The sequence below is a fragment of the Lonchura striata genome, chromosome 1, assembly GCF_050655825.1.
Source record: "Lonchura striata isolate lonStrDom1 chromosome 1, ASM5065582v1, whole genome shotgun sequence".
Lineage (NCBI taxonomy): Eukaryota > Metazoa > Chordata > Aves > Passeriformes > Estrildidae > Lonchura > Lonchura striata.
The window spans coordinates 116,287,849-116,306,242 of record NC_140703.1 but is presented as its reverse complement, the minus strand read 5'-3'; the positions used below and the strand labels follow the sequence as shown (position 1 = coordinate 116,306,242).

General features: G+C 42.0%; 1 protein-coding gene across 2 annotated transcripts in view; it reads left to right on the top strand.

The window, feature by feature from the left end:
• Positions 1 to 16,747, top strand: part of DYRK1A (dual specificity tyrosine phosphorylation regulated kinase 1A) — a 77,967-nt gene extending 61,220 nt beyond the window's left edge. For both annotated transcript variants that reach the window (XM_021527461.3, XM_021527460.4), the window contains exons 4-12: positions 5,115 to 5,207; positions 6,187 to 6,375; positions 7,107 to 7,254; positions 9,209 to 9,495; positions 10,628 to 10,774; positions 11,089 to 11,229; positions 11,465 to 11,771; positions 12,266 to 12,390; positions 13,290 to 16,747. In XM_021527461.3, coding sequence (XP_021383136.1) covers positions 5,115 to 5,207; positions 6,187 to 6,375; positions 7,107 to 7,254; positions 9,209 to 9,495; positions 10,628 to 10,774; positions 11,089 to 11,229; positions 11,465 to 11,771; positions 12,266 to 12,390; positions 13,290 to 13,913 — 2,061 coding nt within the window. In that variant the 3' untranslated portion in view covers positions 13,914 to 16,747. The remainder of the gene's footprint in view (positions 1 to 5,114; positions 5,208 to 6,186; positions 6,376 to 7,106; positions 7,255 to 9,208; positions 9,496 to 10,627; positions 10,775 to 11,088; positions 11,230 to 11,464; positions 11,772 to 12,265; positions 12,391 to 13,289) is intronic.
• Positions 16,748 to 18,394: the final 1,647 nt, after the last annotated feature.

Sequence of the window (18,394 nt, the reverse complement as noted above, 5' to 3'; positions counted from 1 at the left end):
AAACAGTAACAAATTCCAGCAGTTCAGCTTTCATGTAATACCTGGAATGGGAGGGTCAGGCTGACTGTTAAACACATTTCTAGCTCTGTTTATCTAACATAATTAGCATGATTTTATATATATATATATATATATATATATATATATATATATATATATATATATAAAGAGAGAGAGAGAGAGAGAGATATGATATAATTTTTATATATTATTATATATAAATAATTATCTGCATGATTTGAGGTTTTACTGACCAGATCTTGGCCAGATATTTTATTGACCCCAGCAAGATTATTGCCAAGTTCATGTTGTAGCACCAGTTTAAAATCCTTAATTCAGTTTAAAATCCTTAATTCCCACTACCTGTTCAACATTATTATTAATGATGGTTTAACTTCAGCAGTGTCTGTCATCAGTGTGGCCACACAGGTCAGTTAAACAATTCCACTTGGAATTCTTGCTAAAGTTGTCCTGACACAATGAAATCTTCATTATTTATTCTGTTTGTGAAATGGAACATGTGCTATACACAAGCTGAATTTATATTTTTTTTCTTCTTTTCATGAATGTGGATGCTGGTGGAGCTTTCTTTTTGTAAAAAAAAATCTGAATTAAAGCATCCCATAAACAGCTCAGGATTCTCCATAATCAAAATAAAAATATTTTTTAAAGGAACCATGCTATCTATTTGGATAAAAAAGAAAATTAAGAGAAAAATTTGTTATGTGTTCCATCCCAAAGGGCTGGGAATTCAAACAGCACCCCTGAGTTAAAAGTCACAGTTCCCATAAAATGTGCTTTGTCACTAATGTGTTGAGGACACATAAATGGGGCCTTTTTGTGGGTATTTTATTATTATTTAATTACAATTTATAATTGTAATTAAAAGAGTTTCTTGTCTCTCAGACTGAGATGCAGCATCTCATTGATTTGTGTTCTGGTTTTAGGGAGATCTGGGCTTGCAGTGTTGTTGTCTGGCCACCAGATAGAGACTGAAGCTTGTGAAATGGGAGTTTTATTTTCCTTTTTCCCCTCTCTCCTTTTTCCTTTTTCTCTTTTCCCCTTTTCCCCTTTTCCCCTTTTCCCCTTCTCCCCTTTTTTCCCCTTTTTTCCCCTTTTTCCCCCTTTTTTTCCTTTTCCTTTTCCTTTTCCTTTTCCTTTTCCTTTTCCTTTTCCTTTTCCTTTTCCTTTTCCTTTTCCTTTTCCTTTTCCTTTTCCTTTTCCTTTTCCTTTTCCTTTTCCTTTTCCTTTTCCTTTTCCTTTTCCTTTTCCTTTTCCTTTTCCTTTTCCTTTTCCTTTTCCTTTTCCTTCTCCTTCTCCTTCTCCTTCTCCTTTTCCTTTTCCTTTTCCTTTTCCTTCTCCTTCTCCTTCTCCTTCTCCTTCTCCTTCTCCTCCTCCTTTTCTCCTTTTCTCCTTTTCTCCTTTTCTCCTTTTCTCCTTTTCTCCTTCCCCTTTTCACCTTTTCCTTTCCTCCCCATTTCTCCCTTTCCCCCTCTTTTCCCCCATATTTTCTTTTCTCCTTTCTTTGGTGTTTGAGCATTCCCAGAATCCAAGTCAGAAATCAGAGTAACCCCAGCAGTAAAGGATTGGACAGTGTTGTTGTATAAAACACAAAATTATTTCATTCCATGGTCTGACATCATCAGGAACAAAGAGTCAAAAAGGAGGGAATTTTACAAATTTCACAGTATAAAAGTGTGAGGAAAAAAATTCAACCCAAAACTTTATGAACCCAGGGGAGCAAAATAGGGGAAAAGTTCATAGAAGTTCAGGAAAGTGCTCAGAAATGTGTGACTGTCAAAATGCACAATTGTTAAAGAAGGGACTGCCTGCAGTAGCCTGCAGAATTTATATGATTTACAGTTTTTGGATTATGATAATTCAGATAATTTATTTTTCACAAAGCTGTTTTTTTCAGAGTAGAAATTAGATACTTATTTTTGAAGTAAGCAAGCAAATTTGACTTATAAATTAGAAAATAAACATCAAGACTTGCCATACAAACTCCCTTTCCAAATTAGAGCAATTTTTTGGTGGGAATAGTTTGTCTAACTATTAAATTCTTCCATATTGAGACTTTTCCCTCAAAAATCAAGTCTCTGTGCTGCTCATCCAGCCAAGGACAGAGACTGGGCCCTGCCAATATTCCTGATATTCCTCTGCCACATCCTGGTTTCTTTCACCAACAAAACCCACCAGTGTTCCCATATTCCAATAAATTCTCTCAGTCAGAATTAAAGAATTTGAAGGAAATACTTGGATTTGAAGATGCTTTAACAGCTGGATCAGGACTTGCTGCTGCTCAGTGCTGTGGGAGAGAACCTAAAGATCCCCTTTAGGAGTGGTTTATTTCATGGGCCACATTTGTTTGCCAGATGAAAGGAAGAAACAAAAATGTTTTTGTAAATGTCCTATGGTTTGTTTAGGAAACTTTCTGACAGTTTCCTGATGTTTACAAAGTGCTTGTACTTGTAATAAAATAAAATTAATGTTTTTTCCCCCCTGCCCACACAGGAGGAGAATGGGAGTTTGGCTTTCTAGGGTGGTCCCTCGTGTACCTCAGTGCATGTCCAGTTTCAGAAGCACAAACTTTATAATTTCTTTCTGTGAGACCTTTTTTGGGACACTTTGATGTGATTCTTCTTATTTTGTCATTGAGGGGAAGAAAAGAAAGAGTTGTTCATGTAACCACCATTATAAGTATTAAGTTATCCTATATAAAAAATAGAAAAGCAGGTGGACTTGGCAATGGCAAGCTCTCTTCAGTCACAGAAGGTGACTTCTGCTTTTTCAAGTTCCTATCACAGAATTCCAGGATCATTTAGGTTGGGAAAGGTCTCCAAGATGAATCCCAGCTCTGCCTTGTCCCCACCTTGTCCCCAGCCCAGAGCTCTGAGTGCCACCTCCAGACCTTCCTTGGGCACCTCCATTTAATAACTCATTCATTAGTTCAAGAATTCTGATAGAAAACATAAAAAATACACAGAACAAGGAATGGAATTGCTTAAACTCACCCTGAGCTTTTCTGTCCTGCACCTGGAGGGAACCAACCCCAGGCAGCAGCCCAGGCTGGGGGTGACCTGCTGGGGACACCGAGCTGTCCCCAGGCCAGCAGAGTGTCCTGGGGAGCATCGGGATGGGCACTGCCAGCGGGCCAGAGGTGACCCTGCCCTGTGCCCAGCTCTGGGGGCACCTCTGGGTGCTGTGCCCAGCCCTGGGGCACCTCTGGGTGCTGTGCCCAGCTCTGGGGGCACCTCTGGGTGCTGTGCCCAGCCCTGGGGCACCTCTGGGTGCTGTGCCCAGCTCTGGCTCCTCAGCACAGCAGGGCCAGGAGCTCCTGGAGCTGAGCAAGGGCCTGGAGCAGCTCCAGCCCAGGAAAGGCTGAGGGAGCTGGGGCTGCTCAGCCTGGAGAGAGCCCAGGGAGAGGGGCTGAGCCCTGGGTGTCCCTGGGTGTCCCAGTGTGTCCCAGTCTGTCCCAGTCTGTCCCAGTCTGTCCCTGTGTGTCCCTGGCTGTCCCAGTCTGTCCCTGTGTGTCCCTGTGTGTCCCTGTGTGTTCCTGTGTGTCCCAGTCTGTCCCAGTCTGTCCCAGTCTGTCCCTGTGTGTCCCAGTGTGTCCCAGTCTGTCCCAGTGTGTCCCAGTCTGTCCCTGGCTGTCCCTGTGTGTCCCAGTCTGTCCCAGTCTGTCCCTGTGTGTCCCAGTGTGTCCCAGTGTGTCCCAGTGTGTCCCAGTCTGTCCCAGTCTGTCCCAGTCTGTCCCTGTGTGTCCCAGTCTGTCCCTGGCTGTCCCTGGCTGTCCCAGTCTGTCCCAGTCTGTCCCAGTGTGTCCCTGTGTGTCCCAGTCTGTCCCAGTCTGTCCCTGTGTGTCCCAGTCTGTCCCAGTCTGTCCCAGTCTGTCCCTGTGTGTCCCTGTGTGTCCCAGTCTGTCCCAGTCTGTCCCAGTCTGTCCCTGTGTGTCCCAGTGTGTCCCTGTCTGTCCCAGTCTGTCCCTGTGTGTCCCAGTGTGTCCCAGTCTGTCCCAGTCTGTCCCAGTCTGTCCCAGTGTGTCCCAGTGTGTCCCAGTCTGTCCCAGTCTGTCCCAGTCTGTCCCTGTGTGTCCCAGTGTGTCCCTGTCTGTCCCAGTCTGTCCCTGTGTGTCCCAGTGTGTCCCAGTCTGTCCCAGTCTGTCCCAGTCTGTCCCAGTGTGTCCCTGTCTGTCCCAGTCTGTCCCTGTGTGTCCCAGTCTGTCCCTGGCTGTCCCTGGCTGTCCCAGTCTGTCCCAGTCTGTCCCAGTCTGTCCCAGTCTGTCCCAGTCTGTCCCAGTCTGTCCCTGTGTGCAGGAGGTCAGAGCAGCCCCAGGCTCTGCTCCAGGCCCAGCGATGGCCCCAGAGCCCCGGGCAGGGGCTGAGCCCAGCAATTCCCTGCACAGGAGGCACAACTTCTGCCCTGGGCAGTGCCAGCCCTGAGCAGAGCCCAGAGAGGCTCGGGGCTCTCCTCCCTGGGGTATTCCAGAGCCAGCTGGACACAGCCCTGTGCCCTGTGCTCTGGGATGGAGAGAGGAGCAGGCTGAGGGATCAGCCACTCTCCTGAGTCCCCATCAGACTCTGGCTGGGTGGGACAGAATTCCCAGAACTTTTCCAGCAGTGCTGGACACAGCCTTTGGAGCTGTTTTGTCTCTTGGTAGTCCTGGATTTTGGTTTTATTTGGAATTTAATGCAGTTGGATGTGGTGAGCTGGCCCAGCTCTCCAGCAGTTTGTGTGAACTTCCAGAGGAGCTTGCTGTGAAGTTCCTTTGGAGCTGTACCTTAAATATGGTGACAGTTCATGAGTCAGTCCTGAGGGGGAGGAGGGATGGAGGAGAGTCTTCAGAGTTAGAGGAGATTTGGATTAAACCTGTTGGGGGTAGTGGCAGGACAGGTAGGAATCTTGGAATTTACTCTTTTCCAAAAAATTCTTAATATATTAAAAAATATATTAAAAAATAACTAAGCAGGGTGTGGGAATTTTTTTACTGTCGCTTTAAAAAAAACTGTCTCATTTAAATAACTAATTTCTGTGAGGCATTTCACAATTTGATGTAGTAACTATACCATTAAATTCCTATTTTTGTTTTAATTTCTGTCATATTCCCATTCCAGAGGCGGATGCCCCAAACTTTTCGTGATCCAGCCACTGCTCCACTGAGGAAACTCTCCGTAGATTTGATCAAAACATACAAGCATATTAATGAGGTAATTGCTGCAGCTGCCTTCAGTGTGCACTGATGTTTGTTACAATACATGATTTAAATGGATTTTCTGCAAACAACCTCATCAAGAGATCCAAAAATTCGAATTTTCTCTCAGTTGTTCACGTCCTGTTTGAGGTCATGACTGTCGTGGTCCTGTTTCTGTCCAGCACACAGGAAATCTTTTATCCTGGGATTTATTTTCTGTTGTTTTATAAACAAATGTTGAGCTTGCAGGACAAGGAGACACAAGTGGCACAAGCACCATGAGCTCAATCAAACTTCATTAATGTTTCTAAGAGCTTATAAGGAAAATGCTGAAGCGTTTTCCCTTAATTATTGAATTAAATTTTATAGACAAATGGAAAATACAAAGTTGTTCAGGTTAATACAGGAAAGCATCACTTAGTTTCAAACTTTGACAAATAAAGGGAATGTGAAGGGATTCTTATGGTGATTAATGACTTCCTTGGAATTCTTTCCCAGTCTTGTGGGAACATCAAGTGGTAATTCTTGTTCCCAGGCTAGTTAGCATTTTGAATTTTACTGTGTGCACAATGTGCTGGGGTGTTTCTGTTCCTTTGACACCTGTGAACTCCAGAGATCAGTGTTACTACGTTTATCAGAGATTATTTATTAGTGTTAGTACATTTATGAGAGTTATTACAATTATTTCTTAGTGTTAGCACATTTATCAGAGTTATTACTATTACTTTTAGTGTTAGTACATTTATCAGAGTTATTACTATTACTTTTAGTGTTATTTATTCAGCTCTGCTTTCCCAATTCTTCAATTATTCAAGACTTTCCTTTGGAATTATGACCTGGCTTCAAACACAGCAATAGGAGGAGAGGATTGCTTGTTTTTCCACTTGCAGAAGTTGCACTTTCAAACCACAGGATGCTGAATAAAAGTTGATTGTCCTCTTTCTTGAGCTGCTGTTCTAAGCTGGGCTCTTAAGGAAGCTCCTTTTCCTCTCCAGGTTTACTATGCAAAAAAAAAACGGCGGCATCAGCAGGGCCAGGGAGATGATTCCAGTCACAAAAAGGAGAGGAAAGTTTACAATGATGGTTATGATGATGACAACTACGACTACATTGTGAAAAATGGGGAGAAGTGGATGGACCGTTATGAAATCGACTCTTTAATCGGCAAAGGATCCTTTGGACAGGTAATGGCTCCTTAGGTGTTCATATCATTTCTGGTATAAACGTTATATATCATTTTTATATATATTTATATAACATTACGTAACATTTTATATCATTTATATCATTTGTGTTTAATTTGAAGTGCTGTTGTTGCTTTGTTTTGAAATGAAAACTCTCTTTTCTCACTCCTTTTACCCTGAGTGCCTCTTCAGACACTCATATTTTGTGCTATTTCATGTTACTACAGAAAACAGTTGAATATATATCAGTGTCTGTAGCATTTTACAACGAGAAATACTCCACCTTTTGCCATCTGTTGACTTTTTTAACTTGAGTTTGGTTTTGGTTTGAGTTAGGTTTTTAGTTTGAGTCAGGCTTTTCGTTTGAATTGGGTTTTTAACTTAAAACAATAGTTAGTGCTGGATCTTACCTCCTATAAATGTCATTAGCAGCATTTGTTTTGAGTGGTTGAAGCTTTAGCCAAGTTTGGAAGGAGGATGGAGCTTTTATTTTGTTGGTTTTTGTTTCTCTCAGATTTACCAGTCCTTTTACACTGTTGGCTTAGACAATTTTATTTGCATATAAAGTGACATCACTGCAATAAGCATCACCAAATGAGTTGTAGCTTTATTGTATCACCAGAAAAAAAATAGAATTAAAAAGGAGAATTCTGAATTCAAAAAGGTGAACAAGGGAGTTTGGGTGGGGTTTGGAAGTTGGATTTTCCTGATGGAATTGGCTTCTCTTGCAGGTTGTGAAGGCTTATGACCGAGTGGAGCAGGAGTGGGTGGCCATCAAAATCATCAAAAACAAGAAGGCTTTCCTAAACCAGGCCCAGATTGAAGTGAGACTGCTGGAGCTGATGAACAAACATGACACTGAGATGAAGTACTACATAGGTATTGAATGAATTGCTCCTCATTTTTGTTGTATGATGAACGGTTTAGAACTTGCTGTAGAGCTCAGGCTGCTTCCAGCTGATTGCCAAATCTGTTTTGGAATATTTGTGATGATATTTGGTGGTTCCTGCCAATCTGGTGGGTCCAACGAGCTCAGGAAGTGTGGGGAGGAGTTGGAATCAAGTGTAGGAAGCTCAGCAGGAAATGGAATGGTGGGAGGAGAATTCCAAAGGTGAGAGAACAGGAATTTGGAGAAGGATCTGTGGCAAGAAATGGCATCAGGCTGGGAGCAAAACGTGCCCTCTCAGGTGAGTTGTAAAGGACACAGAAGGAACTGCTCTGGGATAATGGAGAAAACAAATCCATGGACACCAGGTTGACCAAAAATCCACCTTAATTAAAAGTCTGAATTCTCATGGTGCTCATATTCAAGATTTTATTGTGCCAGAAAGGGGAGAGTGTTGCTTTTTCTCTGAAATGTTTTTCCTATTTAATTTTTTTTTTGTGGCAGATGAAGATTTGAGAATGGCAAACCCTGCTGGTCTCTGAACAGAGGAATGTGATGAATATTTCACTTATTTAATGAAAATAAAAAAAGGCTTGGATTGGTTTCTTTCATAAACTGAGATTGTGCCTGAAGGAAATGAATACAATTCCTTGGGGATATTGATCAGTTTTATTAATTGATCAGTTTATAAATTGCAGTGATGTCATAGTGTATTTTAAATTATTCTCACAATTAAATATTTCCTCTCTACACATAAGGCAATGATAACTTAATTTGGTAATATATCCCTTCACAAGTTTTTGATTAATTCAGCCTTACTGAGGTGCACCTGAGGATGTGGAAATGTCCTCTTGTGCTCCAAACATGGCAGAAATATTTTGTAAATAACACAGAACCAGGGAAAACCCGGATATTCTTATTGTACTCGGCGCTCGGCTTCCTACACATTGATTAAAGCATTTAAAAGTTTTCACAAGTCTTTGCACCCAAGGATGTGTAAAATGTCCCTCTGTACCCCAAGCATGGCAGAAATATTTTATAAATAACACAGAACAAGGAAAATACTCAATGCACTTATTTTATTCAGTGCTCAGCTTCCTACACATTGATGAAAGCATTTAAAAGATTTCAGAAGATTTTCCAGTTTTACTGAGGTGCACCTGAGGATGTGCAAATGTCCTCTTGTCCTCCAAGCATGGCAGAAATATTTTGTAAACACCACAGAACCAGGGAAGAAAAAGGATGTTCTGTTATTTTATTGACTCTCCTTCCTACATGCTGTGTTGTAATTAACCCATCATTCTCAGTGTGTATTTGTGGGAGTCCAGGGCATCCCTCTGGCTGCCCTGGCAGGGGTCAGGAACCCCCCTGGACAGAGCCCCCAGAGACACTGGCTGTGATCTCTGTCCATGAAAAAGAGTTTTCAACCTTACAGGATGAATTACCAGCTCTTGAGTGTTTAATATCAGTAATAATTAAGTGTGGCATGGGTGCAAAAGTCAAATTTTAGGATTCTAGATGAGGGGTCCAAAGGGGACAAGATGGAGGAAATTGGGTGTGCCTTGTCCTTTTTCTCCTTCTTCATGCCCTCCATGTCTCACTGTGGTGTTGGCATTTTTCTGTTGGTTCAGGCTGGGGACACACTGTCCAACGTAGGTGACAGATATTGGCACGTTCTTGTAAATGCAGCCCAGGGAGTTTCTGGTATTGAATGTTTGTCACATCCCACTGAGGGCAGAGCCCCACACGCTGCCCTGCAGGACAGAGCTGGGCAGGGCAGCAGAACATGTGAGAGATAAACAGAATAAACAACCTGGAAACCAGCACAGACCAATTCTGGCTTCTGCTTTGGCAGCGGGGCTGACAGACAGAGACTTTCTACAATCCTGGAATCATCAATACCACAGATTCCCACGTGTATTAATGACATTTCCCCCTTTTCCCCAGTGCATTTGAAGCGTCACTTCATGTTCAGGAACCACCTGTGCTTGGTGTTTGAGATGTTGTCCTACAACCTGTACGACCTGCTGAGGAACACCAACTTCCGCGGCGTGTCCCTCAACCTGACGCGCAAGTTCGCGCAGCAGATGTGCACGGCCCTGCTCTTCCTGGCCACCCCCGAGCTCAGCATCATTCACTGTGACCTAAAACCAGAGAACATCCTGCTCTGCAACCCCAAAAGGAGCGCCATCAAGATCGTGGATTTTGGCAGTTCGTGTCAGCTTGGCCAGAGGGTGAGTTTGGGGGAAAATCTGCGCATTTCTTGCTGGAAAAATGCAGGATTTTTAAGTTATAATACTCATCTAGCTCATTGAAACTTCATTCAGGATGAATGAGGTTTTAAAATAATAACTCGATTTTAAGTAGAGATCCACAGTCCACAAGAGCTTTAAATATGAGTGTCAGAATCCCAGAATTGTCAAGGTTGGAAAAGATCTTTAAGATCAAGTCCAGCCATGAAGCAGCAGCACCATGTTCACCACTAAACCAAGTCCAAAAGTGTCACATCCACACCTTATTTTTAACAATTCAACAATCCTCCAATTCCCTTAGTGCCCCAGTAGCTAAAAATCCACCATATGATAAATTTTCCATTTTTTTTCTTTCTCCTTGGCTGTGTTTTTGTGCTATCAGTGGAGAATGCACCAGCACTTGGGTGTAGAAATCTGCAGTGCTAATAAATAAAAGAAAAAAAAATTAAGTAAAAATAAATAAATAAAATACTCCTTTATTATTATCTTATTCCATCTATATTCCTCTTTCCATGAGCATACCTTTAGCATGTTACCTGTTAATGATTAGTGACACTGCAGATTGGATGTGTGGGAAAAGAATTCAGGAATTCATGGACTAACTTCACCAAAAGTGCCCCAGTTGTCTCTTGAGGAGCTGGCACTGGTCAGTAGCACCCCATTGCAAATTTAGGAAGAATGGATCAGAATATTGAAAGCAGCAATGAGACAGAGATTTAGATTAATAAAATAACTTTTTGCTATAAACTAAAAGGAAGGGCTTAAGGAAGACACCAGGAGGTGAAATGACATCTGAATTATTTATCCAAATCATGGATAAATAATGTATTTATCAATAATAAAATAATTTTGAAATATTAAGAATCACAGTTACAAAAACATGACATGACTTAAGCTGAACTTCTTGCTTTTTTTCGTGAGCATAATATTTTCCTAAAAATTAACAAATAGATGCTTTTATTACTGTAATATATGTACAGATTTTATTACCCCTGATACCTCATCTTTCCCTGCAACAAAATGGGATTTCATGGCAGCTGTGTTTTACCACTTGGGATTTTCATTCCTTTTGGATGCTGCGTGTGATTGTGACTTGGAGATGCTTTTCTTGCAGATATACCAATATATCCAGAGTCGTTTTTATCGATCACCAGAGGTGCTACTGGGAATGCCTTATGACCTTGCAATTGATATGTGGTCCCTTGGGTGTATTTTGGTCGAGATGCACACTGGAGAGCCTCTCTTTAGTGGGGCAAACGAGGTAAGTTGTCTACCAGGAACTGTTGTTTTTTTGTTCTTAATCCCCATCATGATTTTCATCTCTTTATTGGAATGCATAAATCAGGCAAATCTGGTAATTCTGAAAGGATTAGACATCACTAACAGGACTTCTGTCAGGACCCAAAATTACCTGTTCATAATTTTCTGTGTCTCCCTCTTACTCATTAATTTGTTTTGTCCATATTAAATTTTTCTTAAATTAATTAATTTACAACTTGAGTGAGTAGGTGACATTTGTGTCACAGCTGGGCTGGCTGTCACTTGTCCTTCACCAACCCATTTTATTTGGGACAGGTGGATCAGATGAATAAAATAGTGGAAGTTTTGGGGATACCACCAACCCACATCCTTGACCAAGCACCCAAAGCAAGAAAGTTCTTTGAGAAGTTGCCAGATAGCACTTGGAACTTGAAGAAGACCAAAGATGGAAAAAGGGTAGGTAAAACAATTGGGATAATAATAAATATATCTAAAAATATGTAAAATGGCGAGTTGTTACTTTGATTTTCATCGTCTTATTGAAAATGCAGCTTTGTTGTTTTATTTTGTTCTGTCTTGTCAATTAAACAACATTTCCTGTCGTGTTGAGCAGTTTCCTGATTTGATTTGAGTTTTGATACAGGGTCTGTGCTTCACACACTGATTCCGAGCCATTCCTCCCTCCCCACAGGAATACAAACCACCGGGAACTCGCAAACTCCACAACATCCTGGGAGTTGAGACAGGAGGGCCGGGTGGGCGCCGTGCTGGGGAGTCAGGTCATACTGTAGCTGACTACTTGAAGTTCAAAGACCTCATCTTAAGGATGCTTGACTATGACCCCAAGACACGAATCCAGCCCTACTACGCCCTGCAGCACAGTTTCTTCAAGAAAACGGCGGATGAAGGTACCAACACGAGTAACAGCGTGTCCACAAGTCCTGCCATGGAGCAGTCACAGTCTTCAGGAACCACCTCTAGTACTTCTTCAAGCTCAGGTGGGTTTTGGTCATGAACAGGGGATAAAATTCTTCTCCCTAATGTTGAGCACTGAATGGGCACAGCCCCGAGGCTGCCAGAGTTCCTGGAGCATTTGGACAGCGCTGTCAGGGATGCCCACGGTGGGATTGTTGGGGGTGTCTGTGCAGTTGGACTGGATGTTCCTTGTAGGTCCCTTCCAACTCAGAATATTCCATAATTCTGTGAACTGTTAATTTTTTTTCCATACTGTCAAAAAATATCAGTCATGATCACTAAACAATTATTTTAATCAGCTGGAAGAGATAAACAGAAAACCCCCAAAAACCCAACTAGATGAGCAAAAATGTGAGTGGTTAACATTGATCCTATACTTTCCCCTTGAAGTATAAAACATTATAACTTTATATAGTATATAACTTTATATTCCCTTTATAAAACCTTTCTACTGCCATTGTTTGATAGCTGTAAATTCTGTGTCCCTTTAGTCACTGAGCGTGTTGGGGTTTTCCAGGTGGATCTTCTGGCACGAGCAACAGCGGGAGGGCGCGGTCGGACCCCACGCACCAGCATCGGCACAGCGGTGGGCACTTCACCGCTGCTGTGCAAGCTATGGACTGTGAAACACACAGCCCACAGGTAATGCACAACATCCTAGTGCAGGACAGAAAAAAACATAGATTCTCCCCATGTAGGCAATCAGCAGACCTTGCTTTTTGAGTAGCCTTTAATCAGCTGTGTTGTTCCAGTGGTTCCTGTAATGCTGTTGGCACCTTTCAAGGTATGAGCTACAACATTTTAATTTCATGTGCTTTGCTTGTTGTCTCCAGGCTCCTCATCGAGAGGTCAGGGTTTTATTTTTCTAAGTGTTGTACAGCTACACAATAAGTGATAGTTATTATCACTATAATGTAAAGCTGCTCCTATAATTTTGACAGCAAAGTCACTTACCAGATTTTCTTTAAATGTTTGAAAATAACATCCAGGATGTGCATTCATTTTTCTTAAGGTATATATAGAAAGGTATTGGAAATGATTCTTAAGTACATGCCTGCATTTCTAGAATAATGGTGCAGCTTCAAGGTTTGGTTGATGTTTTCAAAAATTGGCATAAATACAAATAACTTAATCTCTCATATATTGTTCAAGATAGAAAAGTATTGGAAATTATTCTTAAGTACATGCTTGCATTTCTAGAGTAACGTGCAAGTTCAAGGCTTGGTTAACATTTTTAAAAATTGGCATAAATACGAATAACTTAATCTCTCATATAGAAAAGTATTGGAAATTATTCTTCAGTACATGCCTGCATTTCTAGAATAATCGTGCAACTTCAAGGCTTGGTTAACGTTTTTAAAATTGGCATAAATACAAATAACTTAATCTCTCACGTGTTGTTCAAGAACCCAGTGGATGTGACACTCGGTTGACAAGATGACCAGAGGTTGGATGATCTCGGAGGTCTTTTCCAACCCTTGTGATTCTGTGACTGGGTGAAACGCCAGCTTTGAGTGAGCACTTTAATTGGAATTTTGCAGGTTCGGCAGCAGTTTCCCCCTCCCATCGGTTGGACCGCCACCGAAGCTCCCACCCAGGTCACCGTCGAGAACCACCCGGTTCAAGAAACCACCTTCCATGTAAACCCTCAGCAACAGAACGCATTACACCATCACCACGGCAACAGCTCCCACCACCACCACCATCACCACCACCACCACCACCACCATGGACAGCAAGCCTTGGGCAGCCGGACCAGGCCGAGAGTCTACAATTCTCCAACAAACAGCTCCTCCACCCAGGATTCTATGGAGGTGGGCCACAGTCACCACTCCATGACATCCCTGTCTTCCTCAACTACTTCTTCCTCTACATCTTCCTCCTCTACTGGTAACCAAGGCAATCAGGCCTATCAGAACCGCCCAGTGGCTGCTAATACCTTGGACTTTGGACAGAACGGAGCTATGGACATGAATTTAACAGTCTACTCTAATCCGCGCCAAGAAACTGGCATAGCTGGACATCCCACGTACCAGTTTTCTGCTAATACAGGTCCTGCTCATTACATGACTGAAGGACACCTTGCCATGAGGCAAGGCATTGATAGAGAAGAGTCTCCCATGACAGGAGTTTGTGTTCAGCAAAGTCCTGTGGCTAGCTCGTGACTAAACTGAAACTAAGTTTGTTTCTTGTGTGTTTTTATAGAAGTGGTGTTTTTCCAAAAAAACAAAGTGCAAAGCTGCTTGAATCAGAAGGAGATAAACTCACTGAACCGCTACAGGAGGGCAAAGTTGACTATTTTTTTAAACTTGAAAAGATTGCAAAGGGACAATGAAGTTTTTTTTTGGTTGTTTTTTTTGCTGGGGGGAGGTTTTTTTTGGTTGGTTTAATTTTTTTAAGAGCCATGTCTGGACCCACCTTAATGGATAGCTTAGTGGTGTTCATCTTTTGCTTCCCCCATTTTAACTCACCACAACCTAGTCATAGTTTGGTTTTTTTGGGGAGGGGTTTTGATTTTTTAAATTTAAAAATTGGTTTTGGTTTTTTTTTTTTTTTCCCTCTCATTCGACAGGGGTTATTGTTCAAATGTTAGTCATAGTTGCAAACTAGTTTCTTTTTAAAGGCATTGCACATGATTTCTAAAAAAAGGCCCTTTGAAATTTTTTGGGTGGGAGGGGGAGTGAGTAATATATATATTTTTTTTAGTTCCCCAAACAACCATGGGCACAGAAACGCAGTACTGTAAGAAAGAGGGACCTTCAGATTACACAAATATATTATTCTTCAGCTGTAAAAAGGGACGGTTGTGACGGAGTTTGTGAGGCACATTGAGCATGCGAAGTGGCGGTGAGCAGAACTCTCCTTTTCTGAATCTACTGAGGATCAAAGCAGCAATTGTGATGGGAATTCTGTGGGTGCCACCTTTTGGAGCCCACGGGCAGTTAGGATGGAAATCTGACTGGTTTCATAACTGAGGTGCACTGAGAAGCAATCAACGGGTCGGTCCTGGCCAGTCCTGGGGAGGTCTAAGTGGTGGTCTTTGGGATAACCTTTGGCCTTATGGATTTGGACTCTTAAGTTAGAAGAGCCTACCATTTCAGATGCAATCACTTTTGGACATGCTTTTGCAGACAGTCCTTAATGCTGAAAACACAGAGAATGGGTAATTCAAGAGGCCTTTCTTTTAAAAATAGACTTTTGTGACCCACTTATTGTAAGGTATTGCAAGGTCACTTTGCGTGTGTCATAAAGTTGACTTCCTTATTGGTTGAAGGTCACAGGAGTAGTGGTTTGCGTTTGATGGAAATAGCTACAACTGTGTCCCTTCCTGCTTTTTACTTTTTTCTTTTGCTTTTTCTCGGCACGTGGTTTTCTCCACCATTACTTCTGCACAAAGACGTCTTCTGTTCATCCTGAACATTTTTAAAAAAAAAAAAAATGCAGAATTTTATGTGACTGCTTTTTTGCCTCACAATTATGCTGTGAATTTTACAAAAATTTATTTTCTTTTTTGATAATTTATTGTACCAAAGCTGTTTTTATAGCACATAGATGTCTGTAACCAATAATGTAGCAGTTCTGCACTTTGACACAAGGTGTAACTAGACCATTTTTAAATGTCAGTTGAAAAATTATGGCTGTACTATTGCTTAAACAAAACTGGAACTGTTGTTGAATTCATAGCCAATACATTTACAGCAATCTGTGTACTGAAGATAATAGATTGACATCTACTTGGAGACTATAACATCTGTTACATTATCAATGTGTTCAGGCTTCTGAAGGTTAAAAGGGACACTAGATCCAGAAGCTATGAAACCAGCAGTTGATTCTTGTATTCCTTATTAACAAAATTGTAAACTTGAAGGCAAAGACCTCGATTGCATGAACAGGTCCAAAAAAAATAATAGGCTGAGTAAAGCAAAACCCTCACGGGAGACCTGAGGTTAGCAGGCTGTATTTAACAGGTGCCTAATTTTTGGGTAATGCTGCCTTAATATAACACAGTCAGCTTGGCAGTTGCAAAATTTACGGGCCCATCCAAGAGATTTTTTTTTTGTTGTTGTTGCGGGAAAAGGAAAAATAAAAGAAAAGCTGTGTGAGGAAAAAAATCTTGGTGAAAGGATGAAGGTGAGTTCCTTGATTGCTCATCCCAGATGAACAGTGTTGCCCATCCTCTCTTACAGAAGCAGTGATCTACCTCTGCCAGTAAGCCCTTGGAAAAGTCAATTTTAGCAGCAAATGGTCAATTCCATGCGGCCAAGTCGTTTTTTTCAGTCAAAAAGGTGGAATTTTTTTATACTCACAGTGGCAACACAGCAGCTGACTACCATGTCAAGGAACAAATCCTTGGGATTAGCATTGTTTTTGTAAATCATGTTTTTCCTAATCAAATACTTCTTTTTATACCGACACATCAACCCTGTGGATGAAAGCGGATTTTTTTTCCCCCCCCCGTTTTTTTTGTTTGTTTGTTTTTCTTTTGAAGCTCAGTTATTCAGAGGAGTTTACAGGATTTGGAAGGCTGTCACCTTAGAAAAGAATGCTGAGTTTAGCAATATAAAATAAAAGGAATCCAGTTCTTACTGCTGTCTAGGAATATAAGGGTAATATGGAATCTGGGTAACACCACGCGCTCTGGTTGCCACCCCTTAGCAAGCGCCAAAAAACCAACAAAAAAAACCCCACCAAACCTAAAGCAGTTCAAAGAAATAACCTCTACATCAAGCAGGAAAAAAAAAAAATCATAAAATCCAGTGCTTCTGCATACTGTGTTATGTTACAGTCCAGTTTTGTGTGCTTTACTACACAGTTTGGTTACAGGACTTCTGTGCATTGTAAACATAAACAGCATGGAAAAGGTTAAATACCTGTGTTCAGATTGTAAGATCTAGTCCGGACTTGCTGTGTATATTGTAACGTTAAATGAAAAGACAAGCCCTTTGTATTATAGTCATGCAGTCTTATGTATGATAAACAGTTGAATAATTTGTCCTCAGACTCTTTACTGTGCTTTTTAAAAAGGGAAAAAAAAAAAAAGAAAAAAAAAAGAGTAATTTAAGAAAAAAAAAAACAAAGAAAAATGTAAACGTAGTAAGTCTTCCTATGCAATTAACCTACTCCAAGCCATGGTATGGTAGGTATAATTATACTCTAATATGTAAATATCAGATACATTGAAACAGACTTAAAAATATGAAAGTAAAAGTTGGAGGCGTAACAGCTAATTTGGAGTTTTTAATTGAAAACCAGCGAGGTCTGCAAATCCCTGATGTGTGAACACAGCTCTGCTTGATTCTCATGGACTGTGCTTGTAGTTTGGGTTCTTTAATCCTCATCTCTTAGTGTGATGTTAGTTGTGATGTGCTCTGCACAGTCCCAGGTGAGCTGGTTCTGAGGCCGTGGATGGGATTTTGGGACTGGCCTGCCGGTATCCCCAGAGCCCAGCCCAGCTCCTCCTGCCTCCCCAACTCCCTGGCTTTGGGTGCAGTAGGACCTAGTTTGGAAAAAGCTGATTTTCCTGTAGGTTCTGCCAGCTTTCCGTGTCTCTGGAGTGATTCAGCCAGGTGATTTCCAGTCCTCCTTGAGCTCTGGGACTGCTGAGTTACAGCTGGTGGCCACCAGAGCCTGGCAGGACGAGGAGTAACAACTCCAGTTTGAAACTATTCCACGTAAAAATACGCTCACTTGATTAACCTCCTTAAATCCTTTCACTGTAAAGCTCTCATGGCTCTTCTGGATCCTCAGGTGTTTCCAAGCCCATTGTAAAAGCTGGAATTGCTGCACACAGCCCCTGTCAGTCCTGCTGGGTGCGTGCAGGAGGTGCAGGAACATCCTTGGACCTCTCACTCGGTTCCTCATCTGTTTATCCCTACCAGGATTGCAATTTCCAACCTTTCAGCCTCAGTTCTTTGCATTAAAAGATTGTAAATTTAGATGGTTCTCCATCCTGATTGCTCAGTCCTTGGGGAATGGCTGCTCTGCCAGGATTTAGGATTCCATCCTGTAAGTACCGTGGTGCCTGGATGCCACGAGGGCTGGATTCACCTGGAAATGCGACTTCATCTCCATTATTTATCACTCTGCCATCCTTGTTTTCATCACACCATCCATGTGCTTATACTTTATACTGGACAACTGAAAAAAAAAAAAAGACTTTTGAAAGATCCTCTGTGGAAGAATTCCTGTCGAAGCCCATCAGGAACATCCTTCCTTATGAGGGAGTGAGTGCAAACTCCAGCCTGGTGACACAAAACGTGCTGTGTTGGTTTATAGAACAAATTCATCCCAGTAAGATCAGTCTGGAACTTCTGGATAGAAAGGAAATGTCTTTTCTGTTCAAAAATACACAAGGAAGTGGCTGCAGAATAGAGATACTGCTGAGAATTGATCTCCTGAGGGTAGTTGGTGTTTAGCCTGACTTTTGCATAATTTATTTATTGGAATTCTCTCAGGGGGAACCTTGTGGCTCTGCACAGCTCCTGCCAGGAGGGGACAGCCAGGGGGAGAGGGAACGGCCTCAGGCTGGGCCAGGGCAGGCTCAGCTGGGACAGCAGCAGCAATTTCCCCATGGAAAGGGTGCTCAGGCCCTGGCAGGGGCTGCCCAGGGAGCTTTGCAGTGCCCATCCCTGCAGGTGTCCCCTGG